At 41.5% G+C, this 16,101-nt stretch overlaps 1 protein-coding gene across 1 annotated transcript in view; it reads left to right on the top strand.

The window, feature by feature from the left end:
- The window catches only part of slc25a33 (solute carrier family 25 member 33), a 33,196-nt gene extending 17,750 nt beyond the window's left edge, over positions 1-15,446 (top strand). The window contains exons 3-7 of the mRNA XM_080215258.1: positions 1,638-1,715; positions 9,257-9,357; positions 10,339-10,405; positions 10,502-10,776; positions 13,748-15,446. Of these exons, the coding sequence (XP_080071384.1) occupies positions 1,638-1,715; positions 9,257-9,357; positions 10,339-10,405; positions 10,502-10,776; positions 13,748-13,938 (712 nt within the window). The 3' untranslated portion in view covers positions 13,939-15,446. The remainder of the gene's footprint in view (positions 1-1,637; positions 1,716-9,256; positions 9,358-10,338; positions 10,406-10,501; positions 10,777-13,747) is intronic.
- Positions 15,447-16,101: the final 655 nt, after the last annotated feature.

Raw genomic sequence — 16,101 nt, 5'->3', positions numbered from 1 at the left:
GAATATGTCCCTTTTGCTTGCGTTCTCCAGATTTGATTTTATGTTTCACCATTGTTTTAATTAGGAGAAGAAATTCAAAGGAACATTGCCAACCATAGAAGGGCCTGTGCATGGTATCTTTGAGTGGGAGGCCTGTTGCACCTGTTAAATTCAGTATTGCTTGGTTTCAATGATTAAGTAAGCTTGTGTAAATGAGGACAAAGTGGAACAAGGTCTTGCTGCAACCTTTTGTCTGCTTTCATAGTTATCAGCTGATCCGCTGTCATTAGTATTAAACTTGGGTTTGAGTTTGAACTCAGTTAATGGTAGGGCAATGGGGAGAGTTATAGAACAGAGACCTAGGGGTACAGGTTCAAAGCTCCTTGAAAGTGGAGTCACAGATGGACAGGGTGGTGAAGGTGGCATTTGGCATTCTTGGTTTCATTGGTCAGAACATTGAATACAGGAGCTAGGACGTCTTGTTGAAGTTGTACAAGACATTGGTAAGACCACACTTGGAATACTGTGTATAGTTCTGGTCACCCTAATATAGGGCTAGATGGCCTACTCCTGCTCCTATTTCTTATGTTCTTATGTTCTTATATAGAAAACTAGAAAAAGTGCAGAAAGACTTAGTAGGATACTACCAGAACTTGATGGTTTGAGTTATAAAGAGACTGGAATTTCTTTCCCTTGAGCATAGGAGGCTTAGGGTTGATCTTATAGAAATCCATAAAATAATGAGGGGCATAGATCAGCTAGATAGCCAACACCTTTTCCCAAAGGTCGGGGAGTCTAAAACTAGAGGGTAGTTTTAAGGTGAAAGGGGAGAGATACAAAAAGGTTTCAAGGGACAAGTTTTGCACACAGGGTGATGAGTGTCTGGAATGAGATGCTAGAGGCAGTAGTAGAGGCGAGTACAATTTTGTCTTTTAAAAAGCGTTTAGACAGTTACGTGGGTAAGATTGATATGGATGTGGGCCAAACGTGGGCAATTGGGACTACTTAATGGCAAAAAAATGGGTGGCTTGGACAAAGTAGGCTGAAGAGCCTGTTTCCATGCTGTAAACATCTGTGACTCTATAAGCTCCTTACTGAGAGACCACTTGTGCATTGCAGTCATAGTATTGGGGAATGGAAGTTTTAAGTAGGCAGTTCAGGCTTCCTGAGTAATATCGGGTGGTCGAAAGGTGCTGACAATCCTTGAGTTGATGTGGGGTGGAGGTGCCTATGGTTTTATTTCAACCTGTTTTGCAGCAACATCCTAACCAACTCCAACTCTATTTAATCCCTGATGCAACCATTTAGCCTTCTTTAATATGTTAAGTAAAAGTCCCAAAGTGCTTCACAGAACAGTGATCAAAAAGTCTGGACTGTAAGTCAAAAAAATTGTTATTTGAACAGGTGTCAAAATCTTGATCACAGGTAGGTTTTAAGGAGAGCCTTAAAGGAACAGGTGGAATTGGTAAATTGGAGGGAATTTCAACATATGTGTCCAAGTGATTGAAGATGGAATCACCAGGGGGGATGGAGGAGCTTTCTGTCTAAAGCTACGTCTTAGAGTTTTAAGCGTCCATTAATAAAAAGTTGCAAACATTTCATTGTTTTGTTCTTTTATTATAAAACACTTTCTAACCTAATGTCATAACTCTTTGCAGGTCTATTTTAGAAAAAGAGGGACCACGGTCACTTTTCAGAGGACTGGGACCTAACTTGATTGGTGTTGCTCCATCCAGGTAAGTGTTCAAATTGAAGGGAATAAATTCTCTGGACGTTGTTTTGGTTACCGTGTTGCCAACAACTTTGCACATATATTCTTAACACTGTGTGAATTTGGCCTCCCTCTGGAGTGTTCGTTGACAAATAACTTGAGTGCGTATGCCCTCCTCTCGTTTTATATTCACACATGGCCCTTGAAAACCAGATGTGAATCCAGTCTCTGGTTAAGAGACTATCTTTTTACATCAGAACATCCATAACAGCTCCACTCTACTAAGCTCTGTTTTACCAAAATTAATGTTAAACAAAACCATGCTCAGTTACTTTGCCTTTGGGGTATGTGGTGTGCTTTGAGCTGGGCTTGCCACTATGGACTTGCTTCTCTTTTAAATGAGATGAGGAAGGAAAACTAGATCAATAGTTCAAAATATGTCAGCAATACAAGACCAGAAATCATGGCGTACAAAGGACAAATTTTAAAACTGAAATTGAGTGGCAGGGCAGAGGGGGGGAATGTTAATTCAGAATTTGTTTCTACAGCGACAGAAATATTATTACTGGAGCTTAGCTGGCGCACCCACATTTAGGGCAGAAGCCTTTCTCAGCACCGTCCAAACTCATGCTTTCCACCACCTTGGAGAGCAAGGGCGACAGATACACATTGCCTCTTGCAAATTCCCCTCCAAGCCAACACCATTCTTATTGTGAACTCTGATGTCTCTGCTGTCACCAGATCAAAATCCTGGAATTCCTTTCCTAACAGCAGGATAGGTATGCCTACACCAGGTGGGCTACAGTGGCCAAGAAGGTGATTTACCAACACCTGCTGTAGGGTAGTTGGAAATGATTGCCTGACCAATGCAAGAGTGCAGCATGGTGGCACAGTGGTTAACATTGCTGCCTTACATCACCAGGGACCCAGGTTCAATTTCCGGGTTGGATTGCTGTCTGTGAGGAGTCTGCATAGCAAGTAGCCTCTCAACACCAGGTTAAAATCCAACAGGTTTATTTGGCAGCACGAGCTTTCAGACCATTGCCCCTTCATCAGATGAGTGAAGAGTTTCGTTCATCACCTAATGAAGGGGCAATGCTCCGAAAGCTCGTGCTACCGAATAAACCTGTTGGACTTTAACCTGGTGTTGTGAGACTACTTACTGTGCCCACCCCAGTCCAACGCCAGCAACTCCACATCATGTGTGGAGTCTGCACATTCTCCCCATGTCTGTGTGGGTTTCCTCCTGGTGCCCCGGTTTCCTCCCACAGTCCGAAAGACGTGCTGGTTAGGTGCATTGACCCCAACAGATGCTGGAGTGAGAGATTTTCACAGCAACTTCATTGCGGTGTTAACGTGAGCCTATTTGTGACGAATAAATAAACTTTAACTTTTGCTCACATCCCTTGAAAGAATTTTAAAAATACTTAAGCTGATAATTTCAGTGTATTCATAAGGGGTAGGATGGGGAATCAAACAGCTCAGGCCTTCTTAAGGTGCTCGACATTCCTTCCTCAATCAACATTACTAAGCAGAGGATATTGTAAAAGATCAGTTTACAAAAAATAACCACTAGTTTAAGTCACTATATTTCAGGGTAACTTATTGTATGTGATGCAGTTTGTGATGATTTTTTTCCTCCAATTAAGCCCATGGATTTTTATAATCCGCATTGTATCTAAAGGCTTGCTAAGCAGACTCGAAGTGGGGGAAAAGTGTACCAATTCAACTTCAAAGAATCACGTGACATTTGTTTAAAGCTTTGGAAAAGTTCAAGATAGTGCATATAGAGTTCCAACTTATCTAAAATCAAGCAAGTTCCTGTCTTGTGATCTTTATTCATCTCAATGGGAACACTGTTGGCATGACTGCTCACCTGAATACTCCTGGGTTAGAGAGAAGAAATAATTCCTGGTTATAAGAACATAAGAAATAGGAGCAGGAGTAGGCCATCTAGCCCTTCGAGCCTGTCCCGCCATTCAATAAGATCATGGCTGATCTGTCGTGGCTCAGTTCCACATTCCCGCCCTCTCCCCATAACCCTTAATCCCCTCTCTTATCAAAAACCCATCAACCCGCATCTTAAAAATATTTAGCGAGGTAGCCTCCACCACTTCAACGGGCAGAGAATTCCAGAGATTCACCACCCTCTGAGTGAAGAAGTTCTTCCTCAACTCCATTCTAAACCGCCCCTTTATCTTGAGGCTGTGCCCCCTCGTCCTACTGTCCTTTCTGAGCGGGAACAGTCTCTCCACCTCTATCCTGTCCATCCCATTCATCATCTTATGCGTCTCAATGAGATCTCCCCTCATTCTTCTAAACTCTAACGAGTACAAGCCTAGTTTATTCAGCCTCTCCTCATAGCTCAACCCCCTCAACTCCAGCATCAGCCTAGTAAACCTCCTCTGCACTCCCCTTCGAGAACTGTGTGCATTTCAGATGAGGATAGGAATTACTGAGACTGTACTAGCCTGCTGTCACCCAGAAGTGATTCTTCACAGTCATATTGGACTCGAAGCATTAACTCTGTCTCCCTCTCCACAAATGCTGCCAGAATCAGAGTTTTTCCAGCATTTTGTTTTTATTCCAGATTTCCAGCATACGCAGAGTTTTTGTTTAGTTTTGAATATCACTATTGTCAGTTGTTGTTCTGTTCATACATCCCCATTGTGGGGAAAGAAAGCAAATGATTTTTATTTATAGTGTAAGGAGACAGTGCACAAATATTTCCTGGAAAACAGATGTGTGTGCAGTGCTGGGCACAAATTTAACCCATTGGATTCCTTACAGATATCAATAGTATCAACATATTAATTAGTTGTTAAAAGATTTGTAAGGAACAAAATAACTCAGTGAGACAGGGAGTGCTGCTGGTGATGGGAATGGATCTCATTTTACAATCCATCTTGATGTGCTGGAAGCAAGGTGCAAGTTTAAGATTTTTGTTTCAGTTGCAATGAAAACTCCTATTACATTTTTTGCTATAGCTATTCCTTGACCGCCAACGTGGGTGGCACGTGGCATAGTGGTTAGCACTGCTGCCTCACAGCGCCAAGGACCTAGGTTCAATTCCTGACTTGGGCCACTCTCTGTGCAGAATTTGCACATTCTCCCCGTGTGTACATGGGTTTCCTCCGGGTGCTCTGGTTTTCTCCCACAGTCCAAAAGATATGCAGGTTAGGTGGATTGGATCTGCTAAATTATCCCTTAGTGCCCAAAGATGTGTAGGTTAGAGTGACTGGCCACGGTAAATTGTCCCTTAGTGCCCAAAGATGTATAGGTTAGGGGAATTAGTGGAGTGAATGTGTAGGGTTAAGAAGGTGAGGCCCCAGTCAGAGAGTTGGTGCAGACTCGATGGGCTGAATGGCGCCCTGCACTGTAGGGATTCTATGACCTTTTATGAGAATAATTTGTAAATGGGAACTTTGCCCATCATGAACTCGACCTTGACAAATGGCTGTTCAGGTGTTAACTTGGTTTTTGACTGAATGGGAGTGCGCATTCGCACCGAGCCCAGTTCTGATTTCACCCAGTATCCCCTTGTGCAAAGTTTCTTCTGAGAATTCACACTGCATTGCACCACTTGAACATTTGCAAGTTGAAAAGATGATCCTTTCACTTAGAGGCATCCTTTTTTAGATGAAGAATTAAATTCTATTTTAACTGATGTCAGACATTCATTACAAAGAGTAATCTTGAAAAGTTGGCTAGCATTTCCAGAGACATCACTGTACACAAAAATTGCAATTGGAAAGAAAAACAGAAAACATGTTTGTGACAGAACCAGTTTGTAATTGTGGAGGTGTACAATCCTCAAGTTGTACACCTGAAATAATCCAGGTATGCTTGTGTTCTGTCCATGGATGTTGATAGATCTGTGTCTCTCAGCATTTTGTTTTATTTCATATTGCCAATATTTTGGGTTTTTTCTTTTTAAGAATGAATTTCATTGGCAAACCCAATCAAGCATGCCTTTAATTTCAGCTGCTTTAATTAGTGGCATTATTCTCAAGTGAATTGATTTTGTTTTGTAAGCATATATTTAAAAAAACAAGTCTGTACAGCTTCCCAATCTCTGGCTGAAAAACCAAGCAATCTGCAGCTAAACATTGTGATGCCAGCCCTGAAGTGGAGTTTAGTTTGCTTTCCTTTCATTGTTTCTTGCCTTATTTGTGCAGGGTTTTTGTGTCCAGTTTGAATTCCTTCTGTCAGCAAGCCATGAAAGGAATCATGGAAGAAGTGGTATAAAAACAGAATACCAGAAGTCTTCAGCAGACAGTAGTGGAGCTGACTGTTCAGGTCAATGACCTTTCGTCAGAAAGTTCTGATGCAAAGTCATTGATCTGAAGTGTAATTCTGTTTCTTCACAGATTCTGCCAAGCCTGCTGAGTATTTGCAACATTCTCTGTTTCTATTTCTGATTGCTAACATCAGCAGTATATAGCTTACGCTATGTCACCCGGGTGGGTCAATCAGTGCCGCCTTGTCATGTCATTGCAGCCGTCGCCCAGCCCATGGGATACCAAGGGCAATTCTGCCCATTGGTGCCCTGGCTCCAATTAGCTGGATCTTGTCTTCCTCTGGTGTCCACCAGCATCCACTTTCCACCAGAGGGGCACAGCAGCCATTTTGGAGGGCTTCTGTGAATGCCCTCTCTGAGCTCCAGTAATTTGGCATAAATCAGAGATCAAACCCCAGGTATTCAGCTCAGTGACAGGGATGTAGGAGCTGCTGTGTACAAGTGATCCAGTGTGTTAGCCAATATCGCCAAAGCTTTGTCAGTGCCAGTTGGCGATGGGCTATCATTCTGTAATGCTGCAATGTCTGAATGCGTTCATCAGAGGAAAGTGAAAACCCCAAGATGCCCAGGGTTGACACAACTCATTTGAGCATTGTTTACCCAGGGCCTGGCTCTTCCTCCTGCTGCGAATTTCCATCCACCATTCCAGTTTCTAACAAGCTCTGTTCAAATGGGTGCAGGAGGAGTCCATTCAGCCCCTCACCTATCCCACCACCCAGTGAGACCTGTATCTTATTTCGATATACTCACCTTGGTTCCATTGTCTGTGTGGAGTTTGCACATTTTCCTGTGCCTGCATGTGTTTCCTCCGGGTGCTCAAGCTTCCTCCCACAGTCCGAAAGGTGTGCTGGTTAGATGCATTAGCCGTGATAAGTTCTCCCTCAGTGTCCCCAAACAGGTGCCGGAGTGGGACAACTAGGGGAATTTCACAGTAACTTCATTGCAATGTTAATGTAAGCCTACTTGTGATTAATAAATAAACTTTAACTTTATATTGTTTGGTGAGGAAAAATTTATTGAGCTCAGATTTAAAATGGTGAATTAAGCTAGCCGCTACCTTTTGTGAGAGAAGTTTCCACATTTTGTTTCTGTTCTGGGCTGCATGGTAGGAAAGTTATTTCTGAAAGTGTTGTAAGGAGGATACAGAGACATCAGGTTAAGTGAGTGGGCAAAGATCTGGAAAATAGAGTATAATGTGGGTAGATATGAAATTGTTCATTTTGGTAGGAATAAAAAACACTTAATATCTAAATGGTAAGAGATTGTAGTGCTCTGAGGAGCAGAGGAATCTGGTTGTCCTAGTGCATGAATCACAAAAGGCTCATATATAGGTACAGCAAGTAATTATGGCAGTTAATAGAATGTTATCATTTACTGTGAGTGGAATCAATTACAAAAGTATGGAGGTTATGCCTCAGTTGCACAGAGCATTGGTGAGATCACATCCAAAATATTGGGCAAAGTATTAGTCTCCTTATTTAAGGAAAGATGTAAATGTGTTGGAAGCAGTTCCACGAATGTTTACTGGACTAATACCAGGAAGAGTGCGTTGTCTTCTAACAAAGATTTGGAGCGATTAGGTTTGTATCTGCTTGAGTTTAGAAGTGCAAAGTATACTTGATCGAAACCTTTAAGATCATGTGGGGTATTGACAGGATAGATGTACAGAGGATGTTTTTTATTAATTTGTGGGATATGGCTTCACTGACTGACCAGCATTTATTGCCCATCCCTACCTGAGTGCAGTTGAGAGTCAGCCACATTGCTGTAGCTCTGGAGTCTCATGTAGGCCAGACCGGGTAAGGACAGCAGATTTCCTTCCCTAAAGAACATTAGTGAACCAGTTGGATTTTTCTGACAATTGGCAATGGTTTCAATGGTCATCAGTAGATTCTTAATTCCAGATACTATTTATTGAATTCAAATTTCATCTGTCATGGCAGGATTTGAACTTGGGTCCCCAGGTGGGAGAATCTAAAACAGTGGGGGGAAGATCACTGTTTAGAAATAAGGGATCACTCATTTAAGACACAGATGAGGGGAAATTCTTCCTCAGAGGGTGGTAAGTCCCTGGAAAACTCTTCCCCAAGGCAGTGGGAGCAGAGACCTTGAATATTTTTAAGACAGAGCTAGATAGATTCTCGATTAACAAGGTGGGGGGTGGTGAAAAGTTATCGGGATAGGTGGGAATGTGGTGTAGAGGTTACAATGTGATCAGCTTTGATCTTATTGGATGGTGGACCAGGTTCAAGGAGTTCAATGTAACTTAAAGATCAAAGAGCAGATTCCTGATTAACTCCTCCACTAACGAGTTTTACCCACATTCATTAACTTTTATCACATTGTTTGGCATTCATGCTGTCTACAAAGCTATGGCTGAATCTTGACCTCCTCCATGTTCTACTGTGGCACAATACATATCTTGTTTGACTTTGTGAGCAGCACGGTGGTCCTGTGGTTAGCACTGCTGCCTCTCAGTGCCAAGGACCAAGGTACGATTCCTGGTTTGGGTCTCTGTCTGTATGGAGTTTGCACATTCTCCCCGTATCTGTGTGGGCTTCCTCCGGGTGCTCCGGTTTACTTCCACAGTCCAAAGATGTGCGGGTTAGGTTGATTGGCCAAGGTAAATTGCCCCTTTAGTGTGAGGAGGGATAAGCTGGGTAAATACATGGGGTTGTGGAGTTGTTGTTGGTACAGGCCCAATGGGCCAAATGGCCTCCTCCTATACTTGAAGGTATTCTAGCATAGACTGGGAACGTTCTGGACTGTAGAGTGCTCAATACTAGGGAGCCACCACTTCTAGCAAGTGTGCATACTTGAAAGGGAATTGGTAACTATATAGAGAAGTTTTATCTTAGTATTTACGATCAATGATATGACTATAATTCTACATTTCCGGATTGAGCAGCAGACTATTCAGATAAACCTTGAAGCAAGTCAAATACATTCATAAGTCTTGTCCGGGATCTTGCTGTCATAATTCTGGTGTGCATTGCTTCACTCCAATTAAATTTATGACTCCTGAGATCCACAAGTATAGTATAACAATTATCTGTACAGCCCTAACGCGCTAAAGATCAAAACTACCTCAGTATTTGCTGGCATTATCAACAACTGAAGGAATAAGTTGTAGCCTTAATTTTGAAATACCTCATTTGAATCCAGTAAACCCTTCTTTATCCAAATTATGATTGTCATTCAATTTGCCTGCTGGCTATAATTAAGTTCAGCAAAATAAATGCATTATCATTTTTGTTTATCTACAGAGCAATCTACTTTGCTGCATACTCCAAAGCCAAGGAGAAGTGTAATGCAGTCTTTGTACCACACTCTAATATTGTCAACATGTGTTCTGCTGGTTTTGCAAGTAAGTGCTAGTTTATTATTAAGCAGTCGTTTAAAATATTCATTTAAAAGTAAAAGTTCAAGGGAGTTTTATACTTCTTCCTAGAAGCTAGATGCCATCTTGTCACTGGTTCCCTGTGCCATTTTTGTTAATTTTATAAGGGATGATTTAACTAAAGTTTTCAAGATACTAGGGGGACGGATAGGGTAGATCGAGGACAATTATTTCCACTGGTTGAAGAGTCTGAAGGCATAGTCTAAAAATTAGAGACAGATCTTTGAAATTAGGAAGTGCTCCTACACTCAAGGGGCAAAAGTTTAGAGCTGTCTTTCACAAATAGCGATTGATACCAGATCAATTATTAATCTTAACCTGGGATTGATAGATTTTTGTTAACCAATAGTATTAAGAGATATGGGTATTTGGAGTTAAATCGCAGAACAACCATAATTCAATCAAATTGTAGAATGGACTTGAATTTACTCCAGTTTCTATGTTCTTAATCAAATTATTCAAGTTTTCTTTTTTACTTGAGAGGTAAAAATGAATATTCTGAGCTGTAATGAAACTGTGTAGTTTAATGGTCAAATGTAGCAGCTGTTAAATATGCTGGATTAAAATACTGATCCTAAAGCATACTTAGTTATTAATCATGGCGGCATAGTCGTTAGCACTGCTGCCTCACAACTCCAGGGACCTGGGTTCAATTCCTGGCTTGGATCACTGTGTGGAGTTTGGATTGTGGCAGACACAGGGAGAACATGCAGAGATGTTCAGGTTAGGTTCATTGGCCATGCTAAATTGCCCTTTAGTGTCCCGGGATGCATCGGTTAGAGGGATTAGCAGGGTAAATATGTGGGATTATGAGGATAGTGCCTGGGTGGGATTGTGGTCTGTGCAGACTCGAATGGCCCCCTTCTACACTGAGGATTGTATGATTGCATTTATGATCATATTGCAGAATATAGAAATAGAAATGCGTTTATCTCTTTTATACACTAGGCTTTATTACAAACACATTGATGAACCCTATCTGGTTGGTCAAAACAAGGATGCAGCTGGAAAGCAGGTAAGCTATACTGCCACACGTTTTAGGAAATTTACAGCTGTAAAAGCAACTACAAAATTCTCAATGCTCTATTGGTTCTTTATTTCCTGTCGGTAGGAAACGAGGTGAGAAAGCAACAAATGCTTTCCAGTGTGCAAAATACGTTTATCAGACTGAAGGATTCAAAGGCTTTTATAGAGGTTTGACAGCATCGTATGCTGGGATCTCCGAGACTGTGATTCACTTTGTTATTTATGAAGCATTGAAGAGGCATTTAGAGGAATGGAGGTTCACTGTGAGAGAAAACAACAAGAATGCATCAGATTTTCTAGGATTGATGATGGCTGCTGGCTTCTCAAAGACATGTGCATCTTGTACAGCATACCCCCATGGTAAGTCTTGTTCATCCCCTTTGATTTATTAAACATTGCTCTACTACTCATGTAAGGAGCTACTGGAACTGAACAAAAATGTATTGTTTTATTCTGGAAATTGCATACTACAAAGGATCTGATTCACCATTATCTGAAATGTTTGACGGTTTCTTCCACGAAGAAAGTTCTGTTGAATCTTTAAACAAGTTTGGCATAGGAAAGTACTCATTACCCTTTTATTGTGCTACACTGCTTTATTTTTGTGACCTCAGACTGGCAGCTTTCACCTGATAATCATCAAATGGTGGCACAGTGGTTAGCACTGCTGCCTCACAGCGCTAGGGACCCAGGTTCAATTCCTGGCTTGGGTCACTGCCTGTGCGGAGTCTGCATGTTCTCCCTGAGCCTGCATGGGTTTCGTCTGGGTGTTCTGGTTTCCTTCCACAGTCCAAAGCTGTGCAGGTTAGGTGGATTGGCCATGCTAAATTGCTCCTTAATATTAGGGGTACTAGCAAGGTAAGTTTGTGGGGTTAGGGCCTGGGGTAGGATTGTGGTTGATGCAGACTTGATGGGCCGAATGGCCTCCTTCTGCACTCAGGGATTCTATGAACCACCAAACTGGTTTATCACAAATGTAACTACAGTTGTATTCTGTTGTCGACCAATGGCGCTGTGTGACCGTTTTACAGAGGACTGCTTTTATATATATTTCTCATGATGGCATCATATGGCTGCCATTATACTCTGAAATTCAGAAAGAAAATAAATGTTAAAAATCTAATCACACCAACGTTGAATGTATGAAAACATTAGGGAAGAAAAGCGCGCCCAATATTTTTCTCTGCGTTATGTCTCACCTAAGTTGGATTCATGTTCCCTTTGCTTGCCTTTTCTTTTTTCGTTCTTGTTAATTTCTCCTTTTTTAACATCCTCCCCTCTTCTAAAAGCACTGGTTTATCCTGAGGTACAGATCCATGGTTTCTGGTAGCCACTCAGCACTGAACCCAAATGCCCTTGTCTTTAAAGTCAGCAGTACTAAGACTAATTTCAGTTCCTCTACCACATTTCCAGTAAGGTCCTTTTCTTTCCAGTAAGGTCCGATAATTTCATGCTGTTTAGCATCTTCTCTCTACTCTTCCCCAAACTTGTCACTGGGAAATTATAGATGTGATCCTATACCGTGTTACAGCCCCATTATGTAATGTTTGTGACTTCACGATGATGTAGCATTGTTGGAATGCAGTGAATTAAACATTGGAAAGTTACAATTGAAGCAGTTGCTGGTAGTCGGTCTCTGTTTCAACATTAGGCTTGTTCTCATTTCTCGGTATTACTATAGTGTGTGTCTTTCCAGATTGCCAGAATCATATGGCACAGGTAGAGATGATTGGGTCCGTTGTGCCTGCTGTCTGAAAGGGGTATCCAATAATTCTCATTCTTCTTCTCTTTCCAATTAGTTCCTATTCGAGTATATAATCAGTTCACATTTGAAAGTGAGTGGGTGCCATAGTGGTTGTTAGCACTGCTGCCTCACAGCGCCAAGGACCGGCTTCGATTCCCAGCTTGTGTCACTGTCTGTGTGGAGTTTGCACATTCTCCCCCTGTCTGCATGGGTTTCCTCCCACAGTCTGAAAGGCGTGCTCATTAGATGTATTGACCTGAACAGGTGCCAGAGTGCAGTGACTAGGGGAATTTCACAGTAACTTAGTTGCAGTGTTAATATAAGCCTTGTTTGTGACCAATAAATAAATAAAACATTTTATAAATAAAACTTTTAACTGTTAAATCTGCTTCTACCAACCTTTCAAGCAGTGCATTCCAGATGCTGGCACAGTAGCACAGTGGTTAGCACTGCTGCTTCACAGCTCCAATGACCTGGGTTTGATTCCTGGCTCGGGTCACTGTCTGTGTGGCGTTTGCATATTCTTCTCGTGTCTGCATGGGTTTCCTCTGGGTACTCCGGTTTCCTCCCACAGTCCAAAGATGTGCGGGTTAGGTTGATTTGGCCATGCTAAAATTGCCCCTTGGTGTCCTGGGATGTGTAGGTTAGAGGGATTTGTGGGTATAATATGTAGGGATATGGGGGTAGGGCCTGGGTGGGATTGTGGTCGGTGCAGACTCGATAGGCCAAAGGGCCTGTTTCTGCTCTGTGGGGTTCTATGATTATAACTTGCTGCGTAAAAATATTAATTCTCATCTCTTCTCTCTCTCTCCCCCCCCCCCCCCCCCCCCCCATTGATTATTTTGTCATTAAACTCTCTCTTATTTTCATTTTTTCATTCTTGTGATTTATCAAGTTTCTTGCGCACAAAATATATATAATAAACTCCTGGTGTTTGAGTATTGCTTGGAGTGGTATTAAACTATTCCCACCAGGAAGATGGAAGAAAAACAGAAAATGCTGGAGAAACTCAGCAGGTCTGATAGCATCTGTGGGGAGAGAATAGAGCCAACGTTTCAAGTCTGGATGAGGTTGAGTGGGGTGGCAGTGGCGTAGTCACTAGATTAGTAATCTAAACACCCAGGGGAATGCTCTGCTGACCTCGGTTCAAATCCTACTACGGCAGATGGTGAAATTTGAATTCAGTAACAATCTGGAATTAAAAGCCTAATGAGCACCATGAAACCATTGTTGATTGTCGGAAAAACCCATCTGGTTCACTAATGTTCTTTAGGGAAAAAATCTGCCATCCTTACCTAGTCTAGCCCACATGTGACTTCAGATCCACAGCAATGTGGTTGACTCTTAAATGTTCTTGGGGTTGGGCAATAAATGTTGGCCCAGTCAGTGACACCCACATTCCATGAGCGAATAATAAAAAAGACAATATAATACTTTGGTAAAAGACTAATGGTCTGCATCTGAACAATTGGCACTTGCTGAAGAAACAGGATTGCCAACTGCCTTTCAATGATACTGAAAGGAGTAACACAGTGAAAACTGAAGAAAAACTTTAACACTAATTATTTTTCACTTTTTTTTCCCCAGAGGTAATAAGGACGCGATTAAGGGAGGAAGGCACAAAATACAAGTCATTTTTGCAAACTGCGCGTCTAGTGGCAATAGAGGAAGGTTATAGTGCTTTTTACAGAGGACTACAAGCTCAGCTAATTCGCCAGATTCCAAACACTGCCATAATGATGACTACGTATGAATTGATTGTTCATGTTTTGGGATAAAGTTGGAAATAAAAGGAGACTCAGCAATCAAAGGATTCTGTTTTGTCGCACTGCAATATCATAATGAGCCACAAACTAAGGGGAAATGTGGCAAGTCACTGACCAGATTAGAAATTGTTCATGTCGAGTACCAAGGTGAGATTTTTCTCTCTGGATTTGAGCCAAGTGGGCACTTTGAATTCAGAAACTGGCATTGCCCTCCCCAAATTAACTAGAAATAAACTTGCCGGGGACATGGTTCCTGATTGCTGTCTGGGGGCTTCTGCACAAAGTGTACTGGTGGGCACTGGGTGTTATCAAAAGCATGAATTCGCTCTGGTTTATTGCCACTCGGACCAGGCTCTCATTCACGACACTTGGGGAAGTTACTGGAAGGCTGTCATTGCCTGTGAAACTGTACCAAAGCAAGAATCATCGCTGATGGGGAATTGGCAAAACAAAGGAAATTCTCTTTCTCTGAAGCTAATCTGTGCAGTGATGTTGGTCTCTAAGCATCGCTATTTATTTTGATGATAAAATGAAGTAAAGTTGCAAACTTAATTTGAGATCCCATTTTTCTCTTGGAATGCATAGGATTTTTCTTGCAGCCTCCTGGAAATATTCAGAAGCTGTGAGAAGGGAATGTGTAAATATTTGTTATATATATGGTTTCTGTAGATAAGTTTGGTTAATATTTGTTTCTACTGAATGCGGTATAAAATACACGCTAAATGCAGTTACAAAAGGAAATGAGAGCAAATGTTAATTTATTTGGTTTAATGTGTCTCTGACAACATGTGGAAACTGGAAAATGTTACCTCCTTCAGCTAAAATGGTGGGTTTACACAACTTGGAAGAGATATGTATGAGAAGCACGGACAATACTGCTATGGTACTTAGTCACTTTTTAAATTATTTTAGTTTACAACCAAGTCTTTAAAAAATATAATTTGAAATTAACTTTTCATTTAATTGAATTATCAGGACTCAGTCTTATCTGAACTTTGTTTCATTTCAGATTACCAGCTTCTGCAGTACCTTACATTTACGTTCGCAAAGCTTTTGATAGTTCTTTCAATATATTGCACATTTCAGTACTGAATCAGCAGAACGCTATAACTCAAATGTTAAAACCTGCAGTGGTGATCATTTAAAATAAAATGCTTCTTTTACTATTAATTTTAGATGTGTGCCTTACTCAGTTGACAAGCTATCAAACTAACATTGTAGTGGAGCGAAATTCTTTTCAATGATCAATACTGCAGGTCCTGGTATGATCTGGTAATCAAAATACTTTTATATTTTTCCCTTTCCACACTTGTTGCAGTTAATTATTTTTTCCAGCTGTTTAAATGCTTGTATTTAATGACTAAATCTGTGGGGAGGTGGAGACCGAATGATAATGCCTTCCTCCAGCAATACTGAAGTGTTAGTGACAATGGATAGAAATGTTCTGGTTAACGCCAGAATTTGGGGCAGACTTCCTGGGCAATGCTTTTTAAAGCAAATAAATAATAATGACTTAGTCATGTCACATTGTTGTTTGTGTTACTGTTAAACTTGTTTATTTTGAAAGTAAGTTTAAAGTTTAGTTATTAGTGTCATAAGTAAGCTTACATTAACACCACAATGAAGCTACTGTGAAAATCCCCAAGTCACCACACTTCGGGCCTGTTCAGGTACACACAGAGAATTTAGCATGGCACATCTTTAGGACCATGGGAGGAAACCAGAGCATCCAGAGGAAACCCAGGCAAACATGGGGAGAACATGCAGACTCCACAGAGACAGTGACTCGAGGCCAGGAATTGAACCTGGGTCCCTGGTTGCTGTGAGGCAGCAGTGCTAACCACTGTGCCACCATGTTGCCCAATTAACTATAGATATAGAATCATACAGTGAAGAAGGAGGACATTCAGCCCATCAATTCTGCACCAACTACAATCCCACCCACACCTTATCCCCATAACCCATATTTACTCTAGTCCCCCTGACAGTCAGGGGCAATTTAGCATGGCCAATCCACCTAACCCACACATCTTTGGAGTGTGGGAGGAAACCGGAGCACCCAGGGGAAACCCACGCAGACACAGGGATCTGAATCGATGCGGGAATTTCCATCTGATTAATGCCTTCATCCTAAATTTCCTACCAAATATTTCAATTATTCTGCTCTTTGTACAC

This window comes from Carcharhinus amblyrhynchos, chromosome 30 (assembly GCF_965287045.1).
Source record: "Carcharhinus amblyrhynchos chromosome 30, sCarAmb.v2.hapA, whole genome shotgun sequence".
Taxonomy (NCBI): domain Eukaryota; kingdom Metazoa; phylum Chordata; class Chondrichthyes; order Carcharhiniformes; family Carcharhinidae; genus Carcharhinus; species Carcharhinus amblyrhynchos.
Note: the sequence above shows the minus strand (reverse complement) of the source record. Positions and strands in the feature narration are given on the sequence as shown.